The sequence below is a fragment of the Bombus pascuorum genome, chromosome 4 (genome assembly GCF_905332965.1).
Source record: "Bombus pascuorum chromosome 4, iyBomPasc1.1, whole genome shotgun sequence".
NCBI classification, from domain to species: Eukaryota; Metazoa; Arthropoda; class Insecta; order Hymenoptera; family Apidae; genus Bombus; species Bombus pascuorum.
In genome coordinates, this window is record NC_083491.1 from 16,314,411 (window position 1) to 16,339,511 (window position 25,101).

The 25,101-nt window shown below is 31.4% G+C and overlaps 1 protein-coding gene across 16 annotated transcripts in view; it reads right to left on the minus strand.

Annotated features, from left to right (window-relative positions):
- LOC132906439 (nuclear receptor corepressor 2) overlaps positions 1-25,101 on the minus strand; it is a 59,519-nt gene that overhangs the window by 27,227 nt on the left and 7,191 nt on the right. For 7 of the 16 annotated variants that reach the window (XM_060958632.1, XM_060958631.1, XM_060958620.1 and 4 more), the window contains 10 exons: positions 21,845-23,227; positions 19,959-20,517; positions 14,790-15,090; positions 8,526-9,138; positions 6,375-6,833; positions 5,345-5,650; positions 4,543-4,962; positions 3,760-4,116; positions 3,144-3,619; positions 314-438 (listed from right to left, as the gene is read on the minus strand). In XM_060958632.1, the coding sequence (XP_060814615.1) occupies positions 314-438; positions 3,144-3,619; positions 3,760-4,116; positions 4,543-4,962; positions 5,345-5,650; positions 6,375-6,833; positions 8,526-9,138; positions 14,790-15,070 (3,037 nt within the window). In that variant the 5' untranslated portion in view covers positions 15,071-15,090; positions 19,959-20,517; positions 21,845-23,227. Of the gene's footprint in view, positions 1-313; positions 439-3,143; positions 3,620-3,759; positions 4,117-4,542; positions 4,963-5,344; positions 5,651-6,374; positions 6,834-7,013; positions 7,134-8,525; positions 9,139-13,691; positions 13,936-14,789; positions 15,091-19,958; positions 20,518-21,844; positions 23,228-25,101 lie in introns of those variants that run through there. The other 9 variants (XM_060958628.1, XM_060958629.1, XM_060958627.1 and 6 more) reach the window with 6 other exon arrangements.

Consider the following 25,101-nt stretch of genomic DNA (forward strand, 5'->3'; position numbering starts at 1 on the left):
CAATTTAATTAACTTACACTACATAGATGCCTGTTTATATAGTTTTCTCAATTGTGAAACGAGAATACATAAGTCCCTGAATTCTCATTGAAAAAAGGAATTGAAATTTCTTTTTATGCAAGAACTGTCATTTAGAAAATAAGAAATGAAGAAAAACGATATAAATGTTTATTAAACATAGACAAAAATCAAATCACACCGATTTAAACATTTAAATACGATAATAACACTTAAATGTTCGTGATAACGTTGCAGTGATGTGCCATGAAAGATGGGCAAAGCAAACTGGTAAGATATATTTAACGAAACTTACCAATGGTGTCCATCGATTGGGCTTCCTCGTCGCTGGTTTCCATAGGGTTGGCATGATTATCTTTCTTCTTTTCTTTTATCCTGCTCGCGGTTACTACGCTTCCACCATCGCTGTTGTTTGCTTCCCTGCAACACAATTTCTGCCCATTAATATCTTTCAAATTTAACAATGTACTGTTCCTATCAATTTTATAACAATAAATCCAACGATAAAAAACCTATTAGTTGTTATTCACTACTCATTTAATAAAACCTTTTTCGACAATTTTTAAAAATATTCCTATTACAAATTTCAATATCCCTGCCTATAATTTATGTTAAATCTTATATTTTTTATTTATATTTGTTATGTTAAATTTTATGTGTACTCATTTCTATTGTACGTATATTCGTCACATTAATCCAACGAAGGCTGAATCATTGCTGTTATAATCCTAGAATATTTTATTTTATAACAATAAAACGAACAGTCGGTTAAAAAGGTCTTTTATCCATTAACTAAATTTACTTAATAGGGAAAATAGTTCATGTAAATGTAATTTAAAGAGAAACAAACTTGAAATTGAATTAATTGAATTAACCCTTTGTCTGTGCAAGGATTTAGGAAGAAAACAAAGAAGATGAAATATAAAAAAATATTTTACGTATATGGCCCAAAAAAATTCAAAAAGCTCAATACAATTAAAAAAAAAATAGAGAGAATTATTCATCCATACAGTATGAATACAATTACTGCAGGATTAATAAAACACTCTGTACATCATTTCTAAACGAACGAGGGAAGTAAACATTCTGGTCTTCACGCGGTTCGGAATCAGATTTTCAACGATCGACTCCATTTCGATGATGAATGCCTACGCAAACATAATCCACTAACCAGTAACCATTGATTAGCATTACAATCTGCTAATAACTACCCTACCTTCCCTCTCGAACCTCCATTTTACCACCACCTTCTATTTCCCCCTATCTATCCTCCATTCAACTCAAACCCTCTCTATTCCTCCTCCTATTCCGCTTCAGCGATTTATTTGTATTCTTTTTCTTTTCTTTCATTTTCCGAGAATTATAATTCCATTGATGGATACCATTAAATTAATTTTTATCGTCAGAAATTTTACTGTAAAACTTGATGAACGAAGAGTGGAAATTACGATCTGAAAAACGATTTAAAAACGGATGAAGATTAAATTGCTTCTACGTATGGACAATTTTAATATTCGTTGTGATTATTAAAAAATTATTTGTTCATTTTATTGAAATTCTGAATAAATAGAATTGTTGTAGAAACAATTTTTTGATACTAGACAATTTTTAGTAAATCAATACCGGTATTTATTATATTTATATATAAAATATATAATTTTTGTTGCAGATCATAGATACATATAGAATGAACAAACTTTAAAATTTTTTTATTAAAAAAATAAAAAGAGTGGAAGGCTTACTTATTTTCAACACAAATTTGGACGAATACCTCCTTCAATTATTTTTTAACATTTTAAAAATTGTAAGTAATGATTGGTTAGTAAAATTGGTCTGTTTGCACGATGAATATCTTTAGCAAGATGAATCCCGTTCGAACAATAAAACTGCGTGATTTTATATCAATTACAATTTCTAAAGTGATTTTGTGCTAGAATTATGCTTCCAATTTATCAGCCTCGCAGAAAAATTAGAAATTTTTAATTCTAACAAATTCTTAAAAGTGTAACAAAAAGTCAATTGCAAGAATCTTTATCTAAAAATTTTTTAATTGAAATTTATGTGAACTTGCAATGTATTCTCATTAAATTAAATAATTCATAATTATTAAATTTGAATATCATAAATCCTAATACAAGTGTATGCAAATATTCATACATTATTAAATGTACATTACCAAAGGCAAAAATAGTAACTACAATCTGGTTGCAACAATTTTTAAAAAGAAAAACCATGAAAGTTAAGAATGAAATTTATGTGATATATACAGCTACATTTATGACTGTAAGAGAACTTCCTTTAGTATATTTTGATATTAACTTTAACATTAGCATCTTGGCACAAGTGATGCAATTTATCAAAACAGTATGCTGTTTTATAGGTAGAGGAATACATGTAATATATACATCTTGAAAACGACCTACATACATCACAGAAGCTCGAAACATAGACTAGGCTAAAGATAGGTAAAGATATATAAAATAATCTATACAATACTACGAATCATTACTAATACTCTAAAAATCTAGAAGCTAGTACCAAGCTAGGATGCATAAGTTAGTTCAAAGATTAAATATATAAAATATTTTCTCATAAAGGAGAAATTTTTTCTCATATCCACGATAATTCACTTCCAAGATTAATACTTAAAGATAATAATGATAGATAATTAACATTATTTATATTACTAACAATCGATGTAAATTATAACAATCTATAAAGATACGTCCAATTATCTAGCCAACCAACCAAATATAAAAAGAAATGGTTATTAGTCCTGATAAGCGATTTTGCGTATACATTTACAACTAAAATATCGATTATGTCAATATTGTAGTTACCAAACAGTAAATCAAATATGACCACTGTTTATCTCATTCCTTCTGTAGGTAGGACGAAAATCACAGTAACTATTATACTACAAGATGTATATGTGATCTCAAGTGTGTGTTAAACTTACGTAGTATTAATTTAAAAAATCTATGTTTGAAATACTTACAAATTCATTGAAGAATTAAAAAAGCATGCTACTTCCATTTATACAACCCCACGATATGATATAGATATATATTTAATATTTTCTACAAGTCAAATTAGAAATATTTATAAGAAATGATATTACGTACATTACTTTGACGTCCTTTCCTGACACCGTCTCAGAACTTAATTGAGGCTCCTCTTTCACTTCGACTTTAATAAGGTGCGACTCCTTCGATTCCATTTTACTTTCTTTGTTTTCTTTATTGATTTCCCTATTATCCTTCGCGCTTGTTGTCGTCGACGACGCCGCGACAGACGATGTCGTGGTGCTCAACACGGATGTCGTTGTAGCTGTCGTTGATGCTATTACAGAGTCCGTCGTTAAACATATACTTGACGTTGATGAATTTAAAGGAGTTGTCGAAGTGGTCGCTATTGTTGTTGCAACAGTAGTTGATACACTTGACGTAGTCGTAGTCGTCGTCGTCGTTGTACTTGATGTCCCTGCTGAACTATTTTGAGGATTCTCTTGTGTTTTTTGCTGTTGCTCACGTTGCAACCTTGTTGTCACACCTGTAGTTAAAATGTCTAGATTTCCAATACTTGAACTGCTATTATTTACCTGAAAAAGAAAACAATTATAAGGTTAATAATTGTTATAAAATTAACATTATTACGTATTAATTAATTAAATGCATTTATACAATTTTCAAAGAATATCTATGTAAAAATGTCTTTAAATTTAATTACAATTAGACTCACTTTATTATTAGGATTATTTCGAGAGCTACGTGTTCGTTGCCGCGACTTTCGCAAGAGCTGCTTATAATTTTCTGCTTTTTTAGTGAGGTAGTAATGATGCACGCAATCTGGAACGGACTTATGTTCTAAAGATTGAGCTATCGTCCCAAAGTTCTTAGGATGTTGTAGATATTTTTCTTTAAATAATTCGTGCTCCACAGAACTCCATACGTTGATTAACTTTCGTTCACTGTGAAGAGCCTCTAATTCTTCCGGCTGAAGAAGACCATTTCGATTTTGAAATGCGATTCGTCTCTGCTTTGTATCCAACAATAATGGAGGTATTACTGCGTACGAGCGCATCTTTTTATCTTCCATCTACAAAACCAATTTTAGAAATTGTTATTATACATTGAATTTTTCAAACAACTACATTACAAAAGTTCATATACCAAGTGGATTATTAGCATTATGAATTTATCGATTGTTGGTGATAGTATAAAAAGACCATACAATTTTATAACTTTTTGACTATTCGTCATAATATTATTGAATTAAGATAGAAAATTTTCGAAGAGATTTGATTCGAAAAAGAATATTTTTTAAATCTAAACCTTAATATTGCCAGGAATATAATCAGAATGTTAGTACATAAATCGCAAATCGGTAAATATGATCTACCCATATGTGATAATAAAGTATTTTCGTAAACAATAATTTTGTAGATTTTTTTTTAACCTTGGTAACTTTTAACCTATGAACTTTGTTCCTTAATTTCCTTTTCTTAATTATGCAATAATATACCTCTTGTTCTTGAAGGCCGTCCATAATTTCCTCCAAATCAGCTTCACTCTTGATACGTGCACCGACTCTATTAAAACGCTCTTTGTCTTCCCTTTGTTTTCGCAATTCTGGGAACACTTTCTCGAAGAATTCGCGATTCTTCGCTTCTTTTGACTTCCTTTTCTGCGTTGCTTCCAATCGCTCTACTTTACGATGCCACTCTTGTACCAAAATAGCATACGTTTGTGACTGTTGTCGATGGAGAGATGCGCGTTCAGCGTGTTCTCGTCGAAGCCTCACTATAAGCCTTGCTCTCATACACGTTTGATGTTTTGTTCGATTTTCTTGATACACGCTTGTATCTGATGGCTGATTGTACAAAGGTAGTTCCACTTTTGGACCTAGCCTCTCTAAAAGTCTGTGAGCTTCTTCTGCCTTCCTCTGTAATTAACGTATGATTTCATTCAACCAATGAAAAACTAGATTATTTCTTATTTAAAAATATATTCTGTTTAATTCAGTTAACTCGTCTTGCCAATATTAAACGAAACATACTTTATTTCTTATACAAACATCAGTATAGCACAAGTACGGATTAAAACAGCTGTTTCATTGTTAAGAGTAAGAACCAAACGATATATTCATTCTTTTCTTAAATGTATAATTAGTACACATTTACGATGAATCATCTCGTTTTATTTAATGAGAAATCATTTTCAAATAACGAGTTAACTCATTTTTCTCACTTAATAGATTAATTTGGTAGAATGTAAAACCTACATTACACATGTTGAATTAAACAAAATTTGAATTAATATCTTACCCTATTCTCAGCATAAATTTTTTGTGCCAAAGACTGATGCTTTGGTTGCTGAGACTGTTCCTCAACCTGTCGTTTAAGTCCGCTAGCTTCTAGAGGTTTATTAGCTGTCTCTTCCAATTCCTTTAACTTTTTCCGAAGCTTATTTATCTGAGACTCCCTTTTTGCAATTTCTCTGTCAACCTTGGAGATTTGCTGTAGAAGATCATCCTTGGTGCTTCTGAACTGCGCATCTTCTTGCGTATTCGGTTCCGGAAGCGTAGGTGAAATCGCTTCAGTTTGAGGTGTATACGCTTCTGTTGCCGGCTGCTTCAAACAAAAATTATTCATATATTATAATATCCCATAAAATGAAAATTTAGGAATGGAAAAATTATTGATCCAGAAAAAGTCGAAGGAGAAACAATTACTTGTAAAGGATATTTTCAAAAGAAATGTGAAAGACTATGACATATTTTGTAGATCTTCTATATATATCTTTTTAATATAGAGACTTTTTAATAAATGTTTTGCATGAGTACTTCTAAAGATACACATACTTAATTTTACCTATCTTTTTTGTTAATTCCTGAAACACTATATCATGTCAAGCTTATAATCCTATTGTAACAACAATGAAACAATAACCGAATTCATTAAATGTTGAGAGGTTTTTGTATAACTTTATCAAAGACAAATTCAATATCTTTCACATATAACTTTTATCATACAACTATATACTTAATCCTTATACTGTATATTCATTTTCAATTATAGAATCTATAGTGTTGTAACATCAAACACAAATAAGGAATTCTTTACAAAATATACAGACATCATTCAAATGTATATAACGCGACACTCGGCAGGTTAAATACTTATGCCTACATAAATATCGACAATAGAGTTCGCTCAGTAAGTTTCTCAAAGCTATCTCGAAAGCAATCTACTAAGTTATTTCAAGTTATTTCAATATACTAAGTTATTATTTAGTGTCAAGTTATTTCACATTTATCCTGAATCATCCTGTGTATCTATGTATCTATGTACCCACCCTAGTGTCTATCCTAAGTGGTTGCTGCAACTGCACCACGTGTTCCTGCTTAACGCACGGGTCAGCGGGTGACAAACTATGACAACGAGATTGCGATTGGGACTGCAATTGAATCTGAGTCGGTTGGCTGAGGCGTATCTTCTTGAAGGGCGGCGCCTCTTGCAGATTGGCCATTTCAACGGCCGTACGATTGCAATACTGATCCGGCTGGACGGGCATCAGGGCTATTCGTGAATTTCTTGCACTGGACACGTGCTGGTAATCTGGTGCTGTTGGTGAAGGTGTTGGTGTCACCGAAGCAGGTGGTAAAAGAGATATCCTCGGTCTGTCCCCTCTTCCACCAGCCATCCCACTACCTATACCGCTATTCGCCGCATATTCGGCTGCAACTACTCCGACACCGACTCCTATTTGCGACAGGGGACTACTGCTCACGCTAATGGCAATCCTCTCGTTCACCTGAAAGATGTCATAATAAATATCTGTTCATTCTTTCGAATCTCATTTTATTTGTCCCCCTATCTATTCTGCTCTATCTTTATCTTTATCTCCTTTTCATTTAAGATGTGTGTGGTTCTATTGCTTTTTTTCATCGCGCGTTTTATTCAATTTATCTTGTCTAACCTTCTCGGCACGAACCTATTTCAAGAAAATCGATGACCCGGTTCAAGAGGGCAGACGGTAGACCATCGATATACCTACGACACCGCCATACGTTCCTTGCACTCGTATTATGACTAAACTCCACTTTTAGTCGATTCGTCTTTCTTTCTCACGCCTTCTACGTCTTGCTTATACCATGCCTTAGGATCATAATCTGCCACCCAAACAGATAACAGATATGACCTCTTACTAAGCTGTTTATCTGATTCTATCTATATATCGAGTATTGTTCATTTTAGAAAAGTTAATCGAGCATTAATGATTAAATATATGATTCAATTCGAAATCGATTCGAATAAGCAGCTACACTTTTAATAAACTAGACTTGATTTTTGTACATTCTTTCTTTTCTTTTTTTAGATAACAGAAGTATAACATATAGGGGATATAATTATTCTCTTATACATGTTCATATACTCTGACTTATTCATAGTTCTTATATTCAATGTTACATAGTATACATCTATTATTACTATATATTGTAATAGACATCCCAAAATAGAAAGTAAGATTTTTAAATCAAACTTAGGCTCATTTACAAATTTTAAACTAAGTTGACAATTTACCACCTAACAATTTGAAAGTTGACACAATGTATGTCGAAATTTAAAATCGTTGAAATAAAATGAAACAACATTTACAACAAAGATATTGCTAAAATCATCAAACATAATTTCATCAGAATTCCGCAACTTCAATATCGTCGTAAAATTAATCCAAAACGGCACAACATCCGCGACAAAGAAGATTATATTGCTAGGCAGTGAAAAGAACAAGGGACGGCTAATAGTGGTTGAAAGTCAAGGGCACTGGCAGATACAATGCGCGTTTCGTGTAACGCGTTTAAAAGATTGAATTAGATGTGATAGATTATTATATATATACAATATATATACAATCAGTCAGTCACAAATAAATGTAATCAATTTCAAATATTCCAGCAAAGAGATTAGTTTGAGCAACTTCTGATTTCATTAATGAAGAAAGTCGAATACATACGTGTATGTAAACTTTTATGATGAACTGTACATGTTAGCCTCCTACATGACTTTCACCTACTAACTCTTTTGTCGAAACAATTCAAATTTTTGTGGAAGAAGCAAATAAATCAATGCAAAGGATATTAAATGGGATATATACTTGTCTCAGTACAATCAATTTGTTTATGTATCACCCTTTACAAATAGGATACTCTGTCCTACAATTTCTATTTTATTATTAGGAATATCTTATTAAATTAACATTGATTAAAATTTAATCTTTCATTTCCTATGGTTCTACATATTTACACGCAAGCCTTTAATCGATAGAAAAAATATTTCCCACTGTCTATGAAAAAATGAAGATTTATAATCTGTTATCTAAAACCTGTTAGTGACTCTCTCTCTCTCTCTTTCTCTCTCTCATGTGTAACGAAAGCAACAGAGCAAAAACAAATGAGGGCACGACCGATTTATCGTGGGATAAATCGAAGAGAAAAATACCTACATTCGTGGTGGCGCCGCGATATCCACCATCTCTTGTGGCATACGTTCCCGAAAGCGATGGTGGTGGTGTTTGACTAACTGTAGGTGGATTGACAGGTGCAGCTGCGGGTGCTGGAACGGGTATTGGAGTCGGTGCCGACGAGGCCGATGTGACCATCGTCGCTACAGCCGGCACCGACGCCGACGTAGGCGTCGACGGGTACGGATGGATATACCGCAGGCTACCAGCCATGGGCACAGTAACGTAACCTCCTGGTGCACCACCCACTGTACCGCTGTTTCCACCACTATTGCTCCCCGCACCGGCGCTGTTATTGGTACCGTTGTTGTTACCATTTCCGGCTGGTGCTACGTTTCCAACGGAACCAGCACCAGCTCCAGCCCCGACGACTCCTGTACCGCTGTTCGCGCCACCGGCGTTGTTAACACCACCGCCTCCTCCACCGCTACCGCCGCCACCGATTGAAGGACCTCCGCCACTTCCACTTCCGACTGTCCCCGCTGCTGCTGCTGAAGATGAAGCCGCACCGCCCTGCACATACGTCACTCCTGTTCCTATCGTTCTTGGAGATACAGGGCTGCTGCTCTTGATGTTGACATAACTCTGCGTCGGCCTGCGAACATTTGGAAACCTAAATTACGAGGTTAGACTGGGACAGTGGCATACAAATTAACAATTCATTTTGGAAGAAGATTTATCAGTAGCGACAAAATCTTCGTAATTTTCATATTTTATGTTATATACATGCATATATATTCATATCATTCGAAATTTATTATAAAGGAGCAGAGAAATATATTGACAAATGTATTTGCACAGTGCTGCATTTATTTTGGTACTTATATAGTACAAATAATTAAATTTCCTATTCCACAAGATTGTACAAGATTTTGTATATGTATAAAAGTTCTGAAATTACAAAGATCATTTTTACGATATGTTATACTCAACGCGATTATTTACGATACATACACTTACATGTATGCTTTGCATTTCTATTGAGAAAATCGTATTAGACACTTCATGTCCCTACAATGGTAACGGTTTCTTCAGATTGTATTTCTTGATATACTATGTACTACTATAGTGTGCATTTTAAGACAGATATTCTTACGTATCATACAAAACTCGCTAAACAAGCAGCCATTTTAGTATCATAATGAAAATACTTAAATAAGCATACTTTGTTTTTAAATACTTGTCACTATGTTAATATAAAAAGAAACAACCCATGAAGTGTTTCCCGCTCATTGAAGGATATCTAAGATTTTATTCAATTTTTCTTTATGGGGAAGTAAGTCCTTTGTTTTTAATAAATTATACCAATGATATCAAATTACCTAGTAGACTTTTAAGCTAAATATACCTTTACATAAGAAGATCTCTTAACCAAATACGTTTATACACCAATAATTTTACCTATTATGTACGAACATAAATAAATCCTACTTATGTTCAAATGAACTATCTTTTACAAACAGGTTGCTATACATATATACGTTCTGTATATAATATGTACATATGTACATACATATGTTGATTATTCAAACCGCAGTATTATATAGACATGTCAAAAAAAGAAGCGTATTCCATATTTAAAAAAAAATAATATTGGAAAGTTACATACGTGTACAAAATTAGATTTATATGAAAAGATAAACTGTAAGAAATAAATGCATATAAAAATTGAAGAATGACGATCAACTAACCAATCGCGTCACGCGGTAAAAATATGCTTCACGTGAAATCAACCATTGGCTATACATACGTATAGCAGCATAGTAGATACACGACCTTTCGACGCTAGTTTGTCACATGTGGCAAAATATACCGCACATGCGCCATAGTGTATAACGATATGCGATGTCGCAGTATTCCACAGATCATGATTCCGCGTGCCGGTGCATCGGTACCTATTCTCTGTAGAATGACTGCGCATGCGTTGAACATCACAAAGGGTGAATGTGCCTGTCTGCTTTCGTAAGGCGACGTTGCCATATCGTTGAATACATTCGAGGCTTGCCAAGCGTTCTTAGCGTTATTCGTTGGTGGATAATGGTGAACGATCAACCGATGTAGTCTGATATAGCGTTTATAAAGATTTCTTTCCCGAAATTATCTAATATATTTCATACGTTATTGAATATATGATTTTCTTAAATCTTTTTCTGAGAACAGAAGATAAACTAATACATACTCAAAAAACGTAAAAGTAGTTATTACACATAATTGTAATACGAAATAAAATTATGTGTAATACGCATGTATTCAATAATATATTTGAAAATTACTAAATTAAATTCTTCTATAAATTGATATCTATTATTTGGCATTAACGTTTTGTATACTGTAAACAAAATTGATTATATTTTTTGAAAGAGTATAGTGTGTGCCGCAGTAACTAAATGAATATTTCAAATCATTCGGAATTATAGTTTAGTCTATATATAGTCCTAGCCTAGCTCACATCCAAGAAATATATATATATATATATATATATATATATATTCTGCTATTATCAACGAAACCCTCTCTTAACTATTTCTATTTGAAAATTTTGTAAACACATATTAATGATATTAAATCTTTCAGGCAAATTACGAAACTATTCACAACATAACGATTCACAAAAAAGAGAGTTATGTATTTTTGAATTATCATAAACAATAGCATATACAATAATGTCAAACATAAATAATTTTAATAATTATTACCCAGTTAGTAGAAGGAAAATTAAACTGCAATGATTGTAAATTAAATTAATAAAAAGACAAAATAAAATGTTAAGAAACAATTAATGCTATAAAAACGACTATTATACCACAATATTAGCCCACAGTTATGCACGATATATTTTTCATATTAATGAATCATTCGATCTTTCTTAATTGCTATTTTTTTTCTTATATACGAATTTATAATCGTAAATGAATGACGACTTTATGGATTTTCCTAGACTATGAGTTCCCGATGATGTAACGGTCACTGACCCCCTCCTCCCACTTCTAAAATCTTCTCCCTCCCATGTATCACCTACTCTTTTTCCCTTTTATGAATGATGCGCGTGCGATAGAATGTTATGTACGTACATACATAGGTCACGGAGAGAACGATAACATGACATGCACACATAAGTTGTACATATGAACCTATACAGGCTCAATGATAATGAATTTAATACTTAGGTGAGAAATAAAATACCACCTTTGGGAACAAATAACACAGTAATAGATAAGATGTATAAAATTAACTGCTGTCTTCTGTGAATAATTTTCAAATCAATCGTATTTTTCAGGCTATTTCTTAAATTTGAAGCAGAGTAGCAAAATTAATCTAGAATTTGTATATGTTACAGTTGACCAGATGATAAAAATATATGATGATATTTTTCATGTCACTGTTTACATTAGAAATAATAGGGATTTTAAAATAATTAAAGAGAAGAAAGATCATAACATGCAGATAAGAAAAGTAATATGATAGGTTAGGGTATAAAACATGGCGGGTACATCTAAAATATGAAAACAAGATAAAAAGCGTCTAAGTACGTATCATATAGCGCCACATACATCATGTCAAAACGAAGCAGAAATTATCACTACACCATTATCACTATTTATCAATAACACATATTCTATATTACATAAAGTTATATCATAAAATACCTATATAAATAAAAGAAATGCAAAGTTGCACCTGCGATAACAAATGTTTTCAATGTATACATATATCTTATGAATTTCATCGCATTTGTATTACTATCGCAAATAATATACTCAAGACAACAACGATAGAACGATAAAAAGTTATGATTAATTAATTTTTCGACAAAGTATAGAAATCTTTGAATTTTTAAATAAATATTTATTTTTAAATATTATATCCATAATTTTCTACATAATCCAACTTTATTAAAGAATTAAGTGTTATATTAAGAAATGTATTCTATTTTTGTTTTCGTCTGAAAGAGAATTGCAGGAAATAGAAATCAACGTAGCCTTGAGCCCCTTCCTCCAATTCTACTTTTCGTTCACGCCTCCGTTAATGTCTCTGATTCTTTCCTCACTTATTTCCTCTCGAAAATATGTCTCAGGTATTTTAATGTAAATTTCTTAGTCAGCGAAATATTCATAAAGTTTGTACAAATATTTATAAGAATGCTATATAATCGCAATATTTTGTTGATAAAATTGATAATGTTTTAAGCTTTCACATTATGAATTTAAATATACGTAATTAGATACAACACGTTAATTTTATTTTCCTTTGCTTTTTTTTACCTATTCACAGGTAAAAAAAAGTACATTTCCTCTATCACCGCCATCTTTTATTCCCCGTCATGCGACCTACTGTTAGCTTTCTCTTTCCCGTTGAACAAATTCCTACATCTATTACCATTTTCCGCTAATTCAAATACAGATGAACAATAAATTATTAGAAAACAGACCGAAATTTTTAACTTGCCAATTTATTTAAGCTATCTATTTAATTAATAACGTATTTTTTCAATGTTATTCATTATGTGTAAAATAAAGATTCTAATCAAACATCGTTTCAAAAACAGATTGTAATAAAGCAAGATTTTTATTTTGTTGTATTTCTATTTCTTACACAAGCTTTGCCTATAAGCGACCAGATTCGTAACTCGTAACATAACCCATAGTATGTGTAAATGTGTAAATGTGTGTAACATATACATGTACTGCGTTCCTTCGTATTGTTTGGTTCATTTGCACAATCCTACAACGTACCTAACCTAACTGATTTTCCCGCGTTTTCCATATTATTTATTTTATTCTTTATGTACGTTACTAACTATTCTATGTGAAATTTTCTGATACGCAAATTATTGTTAATTAATTAAATTTTGTATGCTAATAGTAAAACTGTATTTACTATGCTAATAGTAAAAATTGTAATAGGATAACATCACAGGATTTGATATTTATGGCAAAGCAATATCACGAGTCACTTCATAAACAAAACAATTTACAATGATTTTCTATATAAAACTCATGATATGGACATTGAAATCACTTATATGTCTGTAACTGATGCCATTGCTAGAAACGTGCTACACTAATACGAGAATGGACTATAATGTAATGATATTGTTCATGCGAGGAATAACGACCAGAAGCAACATAAATAACTGCGTGGACTTACTTCATCATGCAAACGGACAATCTTGAGTTTCAAAGAAATCTTTCCTTCCCACGTACATTCTCCATTCACACATCTGGTACATCGCGTTTCCAAAAATTGCGGCTTTATTTTGATAATTTCAGTAAAATACACTGTACCATCGTCCATATATATATTTCAGTAAACTACAAATTGTAAATGTAAACCTTGCAAGGTTAAAAATCAACGTTGCACGTTGACGTTTGAGGTTAGAATCGACAGGTAGCAGTAGTGGTAAAATTGGGAGAACGCATGCGCAGTACACCGAATGTATGTATGTTACGTATCCAACTTCAATGGTCTATCTGCCGCGTATTTCAAGTTTCAATATTTGAATTTATACAATACAGAATCCATTGCAATATATATTAATAAATATAACTAAATTTTTAAACAATAATGGCAATATAATAGTAAAACATATAAAAATGAAATAAATGTGATAATAGTTACACTATATTATTTCCAAATTTCTTCTAATAAAAGAAAAATTAAAAAGGAAAAATCTTTTCTGACATCCTACTATTTAAATTTAATTATAAACAATTACTCAATAATTAGAATCCAACATTATAAGCTTATATCTTATATAAGGTGACATAAATAATAGAGAAAGCCATAGTAGCATATATTATTATCGTAATTAATATAAGCTGTATATGTAAATATGAACATTTACTTTAACATTAACGCCCACTCAATGTGCTATCTGTATTTAATACCTTTATCTCTATAAAATTTCAATAAATTACATATCATATGATATGATAATATATCAATGCATTTAGGTCCAATTTTGTCCGATCATTGTACCAATACATCATACTGTCTTACTTAAGGCTAAATGATCAATGAAAATAACTGAAAGACGACAAAAACAATAATTATTCTTTCACGTAGTGTATTCCTTTACGACTACATTATAGATGCGTTTCATCAAACGATGAGTTAAGTCGTTTTTCGCGCGGAATTAAGCGCATGCGCGTAACTTTTAATTATATTGTACACACTACAACGTGAACAATATGGTGTGCAATGTGACTGCGATAGCAATACAACATAGGCAAGAAAATAACTTACCTATGCAGCTGTACCGGAGTAGATCTCGCGGGTAAATGCTGGTTATGCGAGACCGGTGGTTGTGTCTGACCCCTGCCAGGGGTCGACGTTACGCCGACCAGTGAGTGGCCATGGGGTCCGTGAGGATGACCGTGGGGGTGGGCATGTGGGTGTGGAGGATGAGAGTGGGGGTGAGGATGATGATGGTGATGCAAATCTGCCCCCACTGGACCCACCGGGCCCACCGGACCCCCCACCCCCAGTCCGCTCACTACTTGGACTTGCTTGCTCACTGTCTCCATCACCCCTAGCGCATTGTGTACTGGAAAAAATCCATAAAAATTAATTGGAAACATTGCCTTCGTGTTTTATCTTTTTCAAAATTCCTCCTTTTTATACTTGTATATATATATTACTTATTTATTATTGTTCATATCGGTTGTTAAAGACTTATTAATAGTTTCATACTCGTGTTTGACTATTGATTACTTATTTATCTTATTAATAAATTTATCAATATATATTTTTAATATAATATAATATAATATAATATAATATAATATAATATAATATAATATAATATAATATAATATAATATAATATACATTATTATTATATATTATATTTCATATTATTATATACTATATACAGTTATCTTTATATGAAAGGATTCATAAATTGGAAGCAAACATAGAATACCTGACGTTAATATAAATTGTATAATTTATTACATTTATCTTTCTTTGCCTCCTTTTTACCCTTTCTTTCCTTCTTCTCCTTTCCTTTCATTCGTTTCCCAATATGTATATTTTAATTTTACCCGACAGTATCAATAATATCCCCTATTTTGTCAACTGCAATTAGATAACAACATTTCGATCAATAATTTTAGGAGTTCGTCACAGACGCGCAATATCACTAAATGTTATCGGTTTCAAAACATCTGCGGAACCTCCTCTTTTCATCGTGCTCACATATATGCTGACAAAAATACTTAAGATATGTGCGTTGTTTAAGTTATACTTATTATAGAATTTAAGTTGTTAAATCTGAGCCATAAAACATTAATTTTATTTAAATGTAAAAGATTTATTATATATTCCATATTTTTTGACAAACTTTTGTGATATTATATTAACTATTATAATAATAAAAATTTTTCAATTTGGTAATAAGATTAATAATGTTGCTGTGATTTCCAAAAGATTAAATTTAGAATATGTCATATACACTTTCTTTATTTTTTAATTTGTGATGTGCAGTTGGTAAAAGACGGAGATCATACAAAAAGGAAGGTCATGAGAATGCTACACATTAGAAAGTATGACAGTGCACATCAAGCAAGACACAATGCCATTATCGGGTTTACGATGGGAGCGTACAACGTTCATCGATATTTTTCAGATTTTTACACCGGTGAATTATATGCCCACTATATGTGTATGTTATATGCGTAGGTTGCTCTTTTAGAAATAAGTATTTTAATTTAATAACTTTTCTAAACAAACTACAAATATATTCCTGTGATTAACTTTTGTTTACGATGCTCAATTTTCATTTTTATTTACGTTTGTTACAGACAGTTGCTATAAATTTTGCTATTCTTATCATATCTAGTATCTAAAGACAATACTAAGATATAATCATAATCACAATTAGAATACCCATACTCCATAGTAGATATAAGGAATTGGTCAGTTTTGTTCTCAGAAATATAATTTTTAATATAACATAATTGTTAACGCGATTGAGCAAAACTTTTACAATTCTTCCTTTCTGTATTCTTCTAATAAATAAAAAAAATAATTTATTAATATATTGATAGCAATAAAAACAATACATGTACATAATCAATGTACGTGTGGAATAAATTGATTGAAATGATTAATTACGATTATTTCCGTGCTAAGTATTGACTATTAATATTTATTACGAAACAGTAAGCCTGATTATGTAATAGTACTTTCGTTCATTACTTTTTAGTTCAATAATTAATATTACCTTTCATCATTATTTGCTATCTGTACTCTTTAATTAATAACGTTTTCGTTAAATTCATACGTGAATTATGAATGATAAATTAACTACATTGCACAATTTTTCCTTTCCAGAATTATTACAAATTACTTTGAACTGTTTTCTTATTTTCCTTCTTCATTGCCTTTTCCTTCTATACTTTGAATACATTTTACAATATAATTCCACGAAACTCGTAAATGCGTATTGCATAAAATGCGCAAGTATTAATTATTGTAAAATACTATACTTTAACTACTTATACTTTAAAAATATGTAGCTTTTGCAAACTTGATTTTAAAGTAAATGGATGCAAAGTATAACATTACTGATCGACTAAGTATATATAAGTCACGTTAAAGATAGTTAACAAGTGATAAATAATTGATAGGTTGATACCGAATATCTCAGTCGAAATTCATACATTTATACGTGAAATAAATGAAAATCGACATTAACGCGTGATCGTGGTACGCTATGCTTAAAAAGAAGGAAAAAGTTCACAAGGACGTCAACGGCTAGCATCATCAAAGTAACGGTACTGTAATGACACTCAAAGAGAACCGAAAGCTGTATATAGAAACGGTTTGGAGGAGTATGTATAAGCCAAGTAATAATTGGAGAACTATATATCAATATCAGTAAGCAATAATTTTTCTTTTATTTTCCCAATGATAGTCTTTCGTTAAAAATTTTATTAATAAAAATTATAACTGAGATTGTTAAAAAATGCAAGATCCAACATTTGAAATTTATAAGAATTGTCAAAATTCAATGTCTCCGTCAATATTAATAATTAACAAAGAAATTTTTTATACTATTGAATAAAAGAATTAAAAACTTGATATACAGTATTCTGATTTTAAAGAATTTATTTTACAAGCATGTATATTCTTTAAAAATATGTAATATATCATTTTATTTTACTCTAGATTCTAGGTGAATACATATATATATTTCTCGGTAGTGAGATTACCACAATGAGATTTCTAATTATACCTCACGAAAGATATCAGACAAGCAAGAATAGCAATGAAATAATTCGGAGAATTGCATACAGCTGTATTCCCACCAATTTACTATGTCAATTCTTGTAAATATAGTTTCCTACGAAAGCTACATCCTCGTTTCTGGATTTTTGCACAAACTCGTTAATTGACTAAAAAGTTTACAATAATTAGTGATAGTGATCTTTAGTGTATTTTGTTTATTAAGCGTTACGATCACTAGTATCATATTGCAATGTTGTAAGAATTTGTATCACAGCTATGTCGAGAGAAATAAATAACGAGAATCATCGTAATAAAATTGGGGACCCCAGGGAACATTGTAATCCCTAAAAAGGTGATTCTTGAACTATAAATCAAGAGTTAAAGATCTAGATTAGGTATTCTATAAATATTGTATCAATCAGAGATAAGTTAGGAGCTACATCTACTTTCTTAAGCTACAGTTTTTTGGCTAACATAAAATCTGCAATATTATTTAACAAAAATAGAACTTTGAAAAAATCAGAAATGTTTATGTTACAGGAATATTGAATGTAAATATATTTTACAAAGTGTATTATTCGTGTTCTAGTGTTGAAAATCTTGTAAAACTTCTCGTCGATACTATAGATGAAATAACCTTTATATGAATATATAATTATAATAGAAGGATTCAAGATTGTCTTCGTGAATGAACGTGTTAAGTGACATTTTCTAATTTTTAAGTTACTGCGACTTTTAATGGTCTAAAGAACCATTCAGTACATAAAGTCAAGATATACTTCACTTATATTTATTGATGAACTCAAACACTTGTCAAAGTAACTAGCTTTTTCCTTCTTTTCTAACCTCTGCACATAGAACTATTATGATTTTACTTAGCCATTAATAGAAGTAACACACTTGATACATAGAAAAATATCATAACGTTATGCTTAATTTTTGCAAGCTAATCCATCGTTATGCAATAAAAAAGTATTTAAAATATACCACAAAATTATCAATACAAAATGGAACTATCTAAAAAAAAAAAAAAGGAAAAGACAAATGAGATGGTACAACATGGTATTCGTGTAATTTTGAATAGAATACAAATAAACGTTTCTAACTTACATCTAACAAATTTATCAAAATATTAATTGTTAGGAAAAATTTATTATCAGACTCCAAAGACTTTTTAATTATTTTGATCACACACACCTTTTTCTTTTTTAATTTTATGCATATTTTAAACGCTGTTTTGTTAAATTATATTCAATAATTTGTTGTCATCAGTTTCATAATCAATTAACCATTGTTATTAAAGTGTTGAGTGGAAATATAAAAGATGAATAGTTAATCTGAATAATCATTAGTCGAGTCAATGGATAGTCATTCTATAGTGAACCAGTATATCAAAGTACAAAGAAAATTTATTGTAGTGTTTTTATCTTAAATAAAACAATCTTAATAGCAACAAAAAATAAATTATAAAATCAAAATCAAAGGAGTTATTTGATTTTGATATGACTGTGTATCATTCTTATTGCTTCTTCACGATAACTGTGTTCATAGTTCCATGAGCATTACGAAGTACGTGCTTCTAGCGTAAAATGCATGCTGCATAATAAGATCATCAACGTGGGTCATCAGTAATCTACGCAGCGTTAACGAGAAGACATAGAAAATCATCGCGACGTACAACGCGTTCGAATGTACAAAATTAGAAAACCCTTTCGTGTACTTCTATCGTTGTCAATTTGTCGTTAATTGAAAATAGTTTTTCATGATATCATATAAAAGAAATATATCTTCATGTTTTCATTAATTATAATCATTAATTAATTCTATTCTTGACTGCCAAAAAACTGAAAGCGAAACTTTCATTTATTTTATTAGATTTCCAACAAAAAGTAAGAGTAATACATCTACATACTTAACCATCTATTTTAGTGTGATGCCCCCTTTAACTCATACATAAATATATGTTTACATAAATATAACTAATGCTTAAAAAACTTATTAAGAACCAATACATTAATTTTCATTAGAAGATAAGTATCCTGCAAAGAGCCAAAGATATCTACCTTTCAAAACAAAAGTTAAATATTAAATATATGGGAAAAAAAGCAAACCATAAAAAAACAAAGCAGAATTTTTAACGTCGTAAAGGTATAAATCTACTGGTAACGGAAAAACAACTTACCGGTAATGACGTCAGCTGTGGAAGGTAAGCCGGATCTCAAATTTCCCCCACGAGTAGTCAATCCGTGCGAGAATAATTCACCGCTTCAGTCTCGAGTGCAAATCACGTACATGTGCGCGCGTAATCACGCACACATGCGTACGCGTGCACATATGTGAGTATACCAACCGATCTATTTATAAATTCTATATCGACTTTTTAAAAACTTTTGCGAAACACGCTACTCCACATTATACTGTACGTCGCGCGAACTTTTTGCTTCTCTTCTCACTAAGCTATTCCCTTCGTAAACTCTTTCTTTTTCTTTATCATTTCCCTCTTGCTTCCACTATTACTCACACTGTCTTCATTTCTTCGTTGTAACGTTGTTGTTTCTTTTTAATTCGCGCTACCTCTTCCTTCTTCTCTGTTGTTCGCTCGTTGTTTCTCTCTCTTTCTCTTCCTGTGTTAGCTTACATACACTTTCATGCGTTCCACGCCACTCGGTTTCGTACACTCGTAACACAACTTAATCGACTTTTCAAATTTCTTTCTTGCGCTGTTGCTCCAGCGACGATTTCTGTAGATAACAGTTGGAGAAATATCAAATTAGTATCTGCTGTTTAAATCTTCCAGCCGAGCTGAACACATATAAAGGGACATGCGCGCGCATTAATACACGCGATTATGACTTTTGTACAGAATTTTTAGTTACGGTACTACGAAGGTAAAATAGAGAACTTCGATTGTCAGGATTATGAAAAATTGGAATTGAAATTATTCAATTAAATTGTACATTTCTGCTACGGTTTTCGAATTTTTATCTTAAGAAAATTTTTGAAGTGGTTCTTCCATATTTTCTTTATACTTACTAACTTAAGAAATTTTCTAATCTAATTAGAGATTTTAATACATATTCTGTTGAAATATCTATAAAATGTATTTTCCATTTTTGTAAATATCTCAGAAATATCGAAATAACTCACAATCGCCGTTCACATGCTAAAACATGCTACAGATTTGATTGCACAAATTTTTCCTATATTTCGTACATATATCGAAGGAACAGTGTGATTTAACACTCGCATGGCCATCGATAAGTCTTTTCAAGCCCAAGAACTAATTGTCTTTCATTTATCTTCTTTCTGAACTTTTTACGAAGTATAATAAGAAAATATTTTTTTTTTATTTAGTAGATTATTTACAATTAATTCTCATACAGAATTTTAAGTAAATTATTTTGACGTGGTACTGTAATTTGGGTTATAAAAGTTTATAGTATGTTTGATTCTAGTTGAATATAATGCTTCAATCTGGGGGTATTGCTTTTATAGTCTGCGGATCTGATCCGTCGTGTCAAGTAATTGGGTAACTAATGGGTTTTGGTGATTGTAAACTCTTATATTTTATCTGTTTCGGAACTTGGATATTTTTTCTTTGTGAGTAGATAAGAAAATATGAGCTAGAGTTTGAATAGCGTGAAGTCTGTTGAACAAATCTGCGAAAGACTCAATATGATCAGTTTTTTAATGACAAGTCTAAATAACAAAAGATGTAAGAAGACGATTTCCGCGATAAGAATATACATATATTGACTTTATCTTTAATGATATCGTATTTAATCCAATAAACTAGATATCTGAAAACATTTGGTAATCCAAAAAACAATGTATTTCGTGGATATAAAAATACTTAACTTTAACTCTCCTTTGACTATAGTCGATTTCTGGAAGTGTAGTCTATAGTCTATATGTAAAACAAATATTCAAAACTACTATATAATATAAGCACAATTACATAAATAATAGTATCATAAGATATAGATCTAAACAGATCCAGCGACGGCCATGCGAGTGTCCAGCACCGATCGTCTCAATACATGTATGTATGTATTTAGGAAAGTATACCTTCATTATTGTGGGGGAACGCGACGCGGCTTCTATACGACGAATTTTCATTTGCATTATCCTTCCAACGTTTTAATTGCGTGTGTCACCATTATACGATATATACTTAACGAACATTACTCGATCGAGAAATAAAAAGGTGAGAGTTTTCGGTAATCAACAGAGAGTAGAACAGTATATACATATATAAAATAAATGAGTGATAGTAGAGTCAAAGAGTTTCGAGAAAAAGAGAGAGAGAGAAAGGAAACGAGGTGAAACGAAACGAAACAAGAAAAAGAGGGAAGGGATGAGAGAAAAAGGTAATCGTGAAAGATGCCGCGTTGCCGTCGCTGCGAATGCCAATTTTGTCTTCTTTTAACCGACTGACCCTATCACCGATTAGGCGGAGCGCGTTGCACTCCACTTGTTCTCACAACTTCCGGTTCAGCTGTTCGCACAAAGGTCCGCATATCTTTCAGTGCCCCGCTCTCCACGAGAGTCTTGGTGGCTTCTATCTCTCTGTCTCCCGCTTTCTCTTTCTCTACTAGTACTCACAAATCAGTGTGAGTACACCTCGCTGAAATACAACTGCTCGACAATCTCATCATCACTGTTGCCATGTGACTCACACTTAACAACTTCCACACTATATTCCACTCGCGATTCATCGTTGCCGCTAAAACCATTGTCATATCCGTTTTTCTTACTGCTAGTAGTGTCATCTGTATTTATTTCGGGGTTGTCGTTCCTACTGCTGCTACCGCTACTACTGCTGCTACACCACCCGTTATCACTCCCGCAATAAAACAAATTTATCGTCGAACTCGCTTTCATTATGCAGTTCTTCTATCGTGTGCTATTATCGTGTTGTTTTGTTGGTTTTACTTTCGACCCGATGTTCCTTCGTTTCATAGTAGCCTAGCACAGTGCGTGTACGATGCACGCACCGTGCACGCTTCCGGTACACGTGACCCAGCGCGCTACCAAGAGAAAGAAATTGGATGACTTTCAAGATGGCAGAACGAGAAACACATACGCGCACAGTTTCAGCGCATATAGCAACTGACGACGACTGGTTGCATGAAAGATATCCCAATCGATGCTGTTTTCTTCTTAAAGTTTATGCCATTCGATCCTTCCTTTCTACCACTAACGCTATTCTTCTTTTGTTTCTTCTATATATTTCCTTCGTTTCGTTTCCATTCGTTTCTTAGTGCGTTTTTTTGTACTCTTGGAGTTAATAATTTTGTTCTCCTCCTCTTCTTAATGTTCAAGCATAGCTTTTAATTTGGTGGATGAATTATTTAGCATATAAGGACATTTCATCTTTAGACATCATCTCGTTCTTGAATCTCTGTAGCGGTGATAATGATAGCAGCGGCAATATCCCCGGCAGTGTTCCTGTAAATAAAACGTAAGTTATATTGATATTTTGCTTATTTGTCATAAAGAATACATTATTTTAAATCAATTTTATAATTCATAATTTTGTAACGATTATTAATTATTTGACTACGAATATCTACAATATCTTTAAAAGAGAGATATGATGCATATTTTACTATATGTACATTTATAATTTATATTGATAGAATGAAGGAGAATTTCTTGAGAATTCAAATAAATGAAGAACTACAACTTAGATATGAAAATATGCTTCATCCTAACGAATTAGTAAACTTATTTGAGATTTTAAATGTAATAAAAATTCTCTTTGTGACCACATGTATAAATTACTATTGAATAAGAAGATAACAAAGATCTTGTAAGATAGTAAATATAATTTCGTACTAAAATGCGTTTTTCGTACATAATTGCACACACCATACTAATACGCCTTTGCGATTAATATTTGAACAGCTCCTTCCAGAAGATAGTTCTCCTATCTCTAAAATCACATTTCAAATAAAAAAAGGAGAAATTAAGGACTTTAAGCTATATCCTCATGTATAATCTACGTGTAACGTAATGAATATTTTTTCGCTATGATCATGAAAGATCAGAAAGATATGTGAACCAATACTTAAATTTTAATAATTATACTTCATTATTAATACCATGTATATACTTAAATATTAATTATCGTCTTTAAATAACAATTGATATTTAAGAATTCACATTTATGAATTTGATAAAAGTAAAATATTTATTATATATTTAAAATAAAAATTAAACGCGTGCACAGTAAATTCTTTCGCCTGCATTGAAAAATACATCGCGTTCAAAATCAAAATATGTCATCTTGAATGCAGTGGAAACGATCGATCTTCGTAGTATGTATATCACAGAATTATGTATATATATTCCAAAAAAAATTATATCAAATATACATACAAAATATTTATATTGGAAAAAATTAATAATAATTATTTCATTGAGTAATAACAAATAATAAGTAAGCTTTGTTTGCTATTGTATGTTAGATAATATCGATATTTTAAATGTGTGTGTATTTAAGCTCTCTATAGATCTAATATAAGAATAGAGGTCTTTTACCTTGCAAGGTAAAGATATAGCTACGTTTCATGAAGTGTTAGTAGCGCACTTATAAGACTTGACTTATGAAAGATTGCGAAACAACAACGTTCAGCCAAAAAGATGGATGAACATAAACACGTTACATCAAAACGCTTTCGTAACAAGATATAACGATGAAAGTCTCATAGATAAACAAATCAAATAAAATAGTAACGGGAGAAAGAATCGAAAAAAGTAAGATCATAATTTATCGCACAAATGTATAACTTACTATATATAACTGTATCTACATAGTAATGCATAACTATACAAGGATTTGCACCTTAATTAATTATATTGTCAAAAGTAATAAAACCTTTAAATTTAAGATTGTCAGTAAACTTATACGAATAATTGATTTCTATGTCTTCTTTAAATACATTCACATAATTGTTTCAATTTAAACAATTCCAACTAACTATGTTACTCTATAATATATTTCACAAGTATTTAATGTTTAATTTAATATGTGAAATAATTTTATATTTATATGTAAAACTGAGCTCAAACCCTGATTTGCATTTCTTTGAAAGTCTGCTATTACGTCTCAAAACTGGAAAAATTTACACATTAAATTTAAGTCTATGTAGAGAACAAGAAACACAATGCTCTTTGACTTTTTCCCGTGTAAAATCACGCATAATTTTATCCTAAGCAACATTGAACGCATTGCAGATGTGTCTGTGCCTTAAATACAAAATTAATTTCTACGTAACAAACACAACAAGAGAATCTAGTGCTATGTACTAAATCGATAT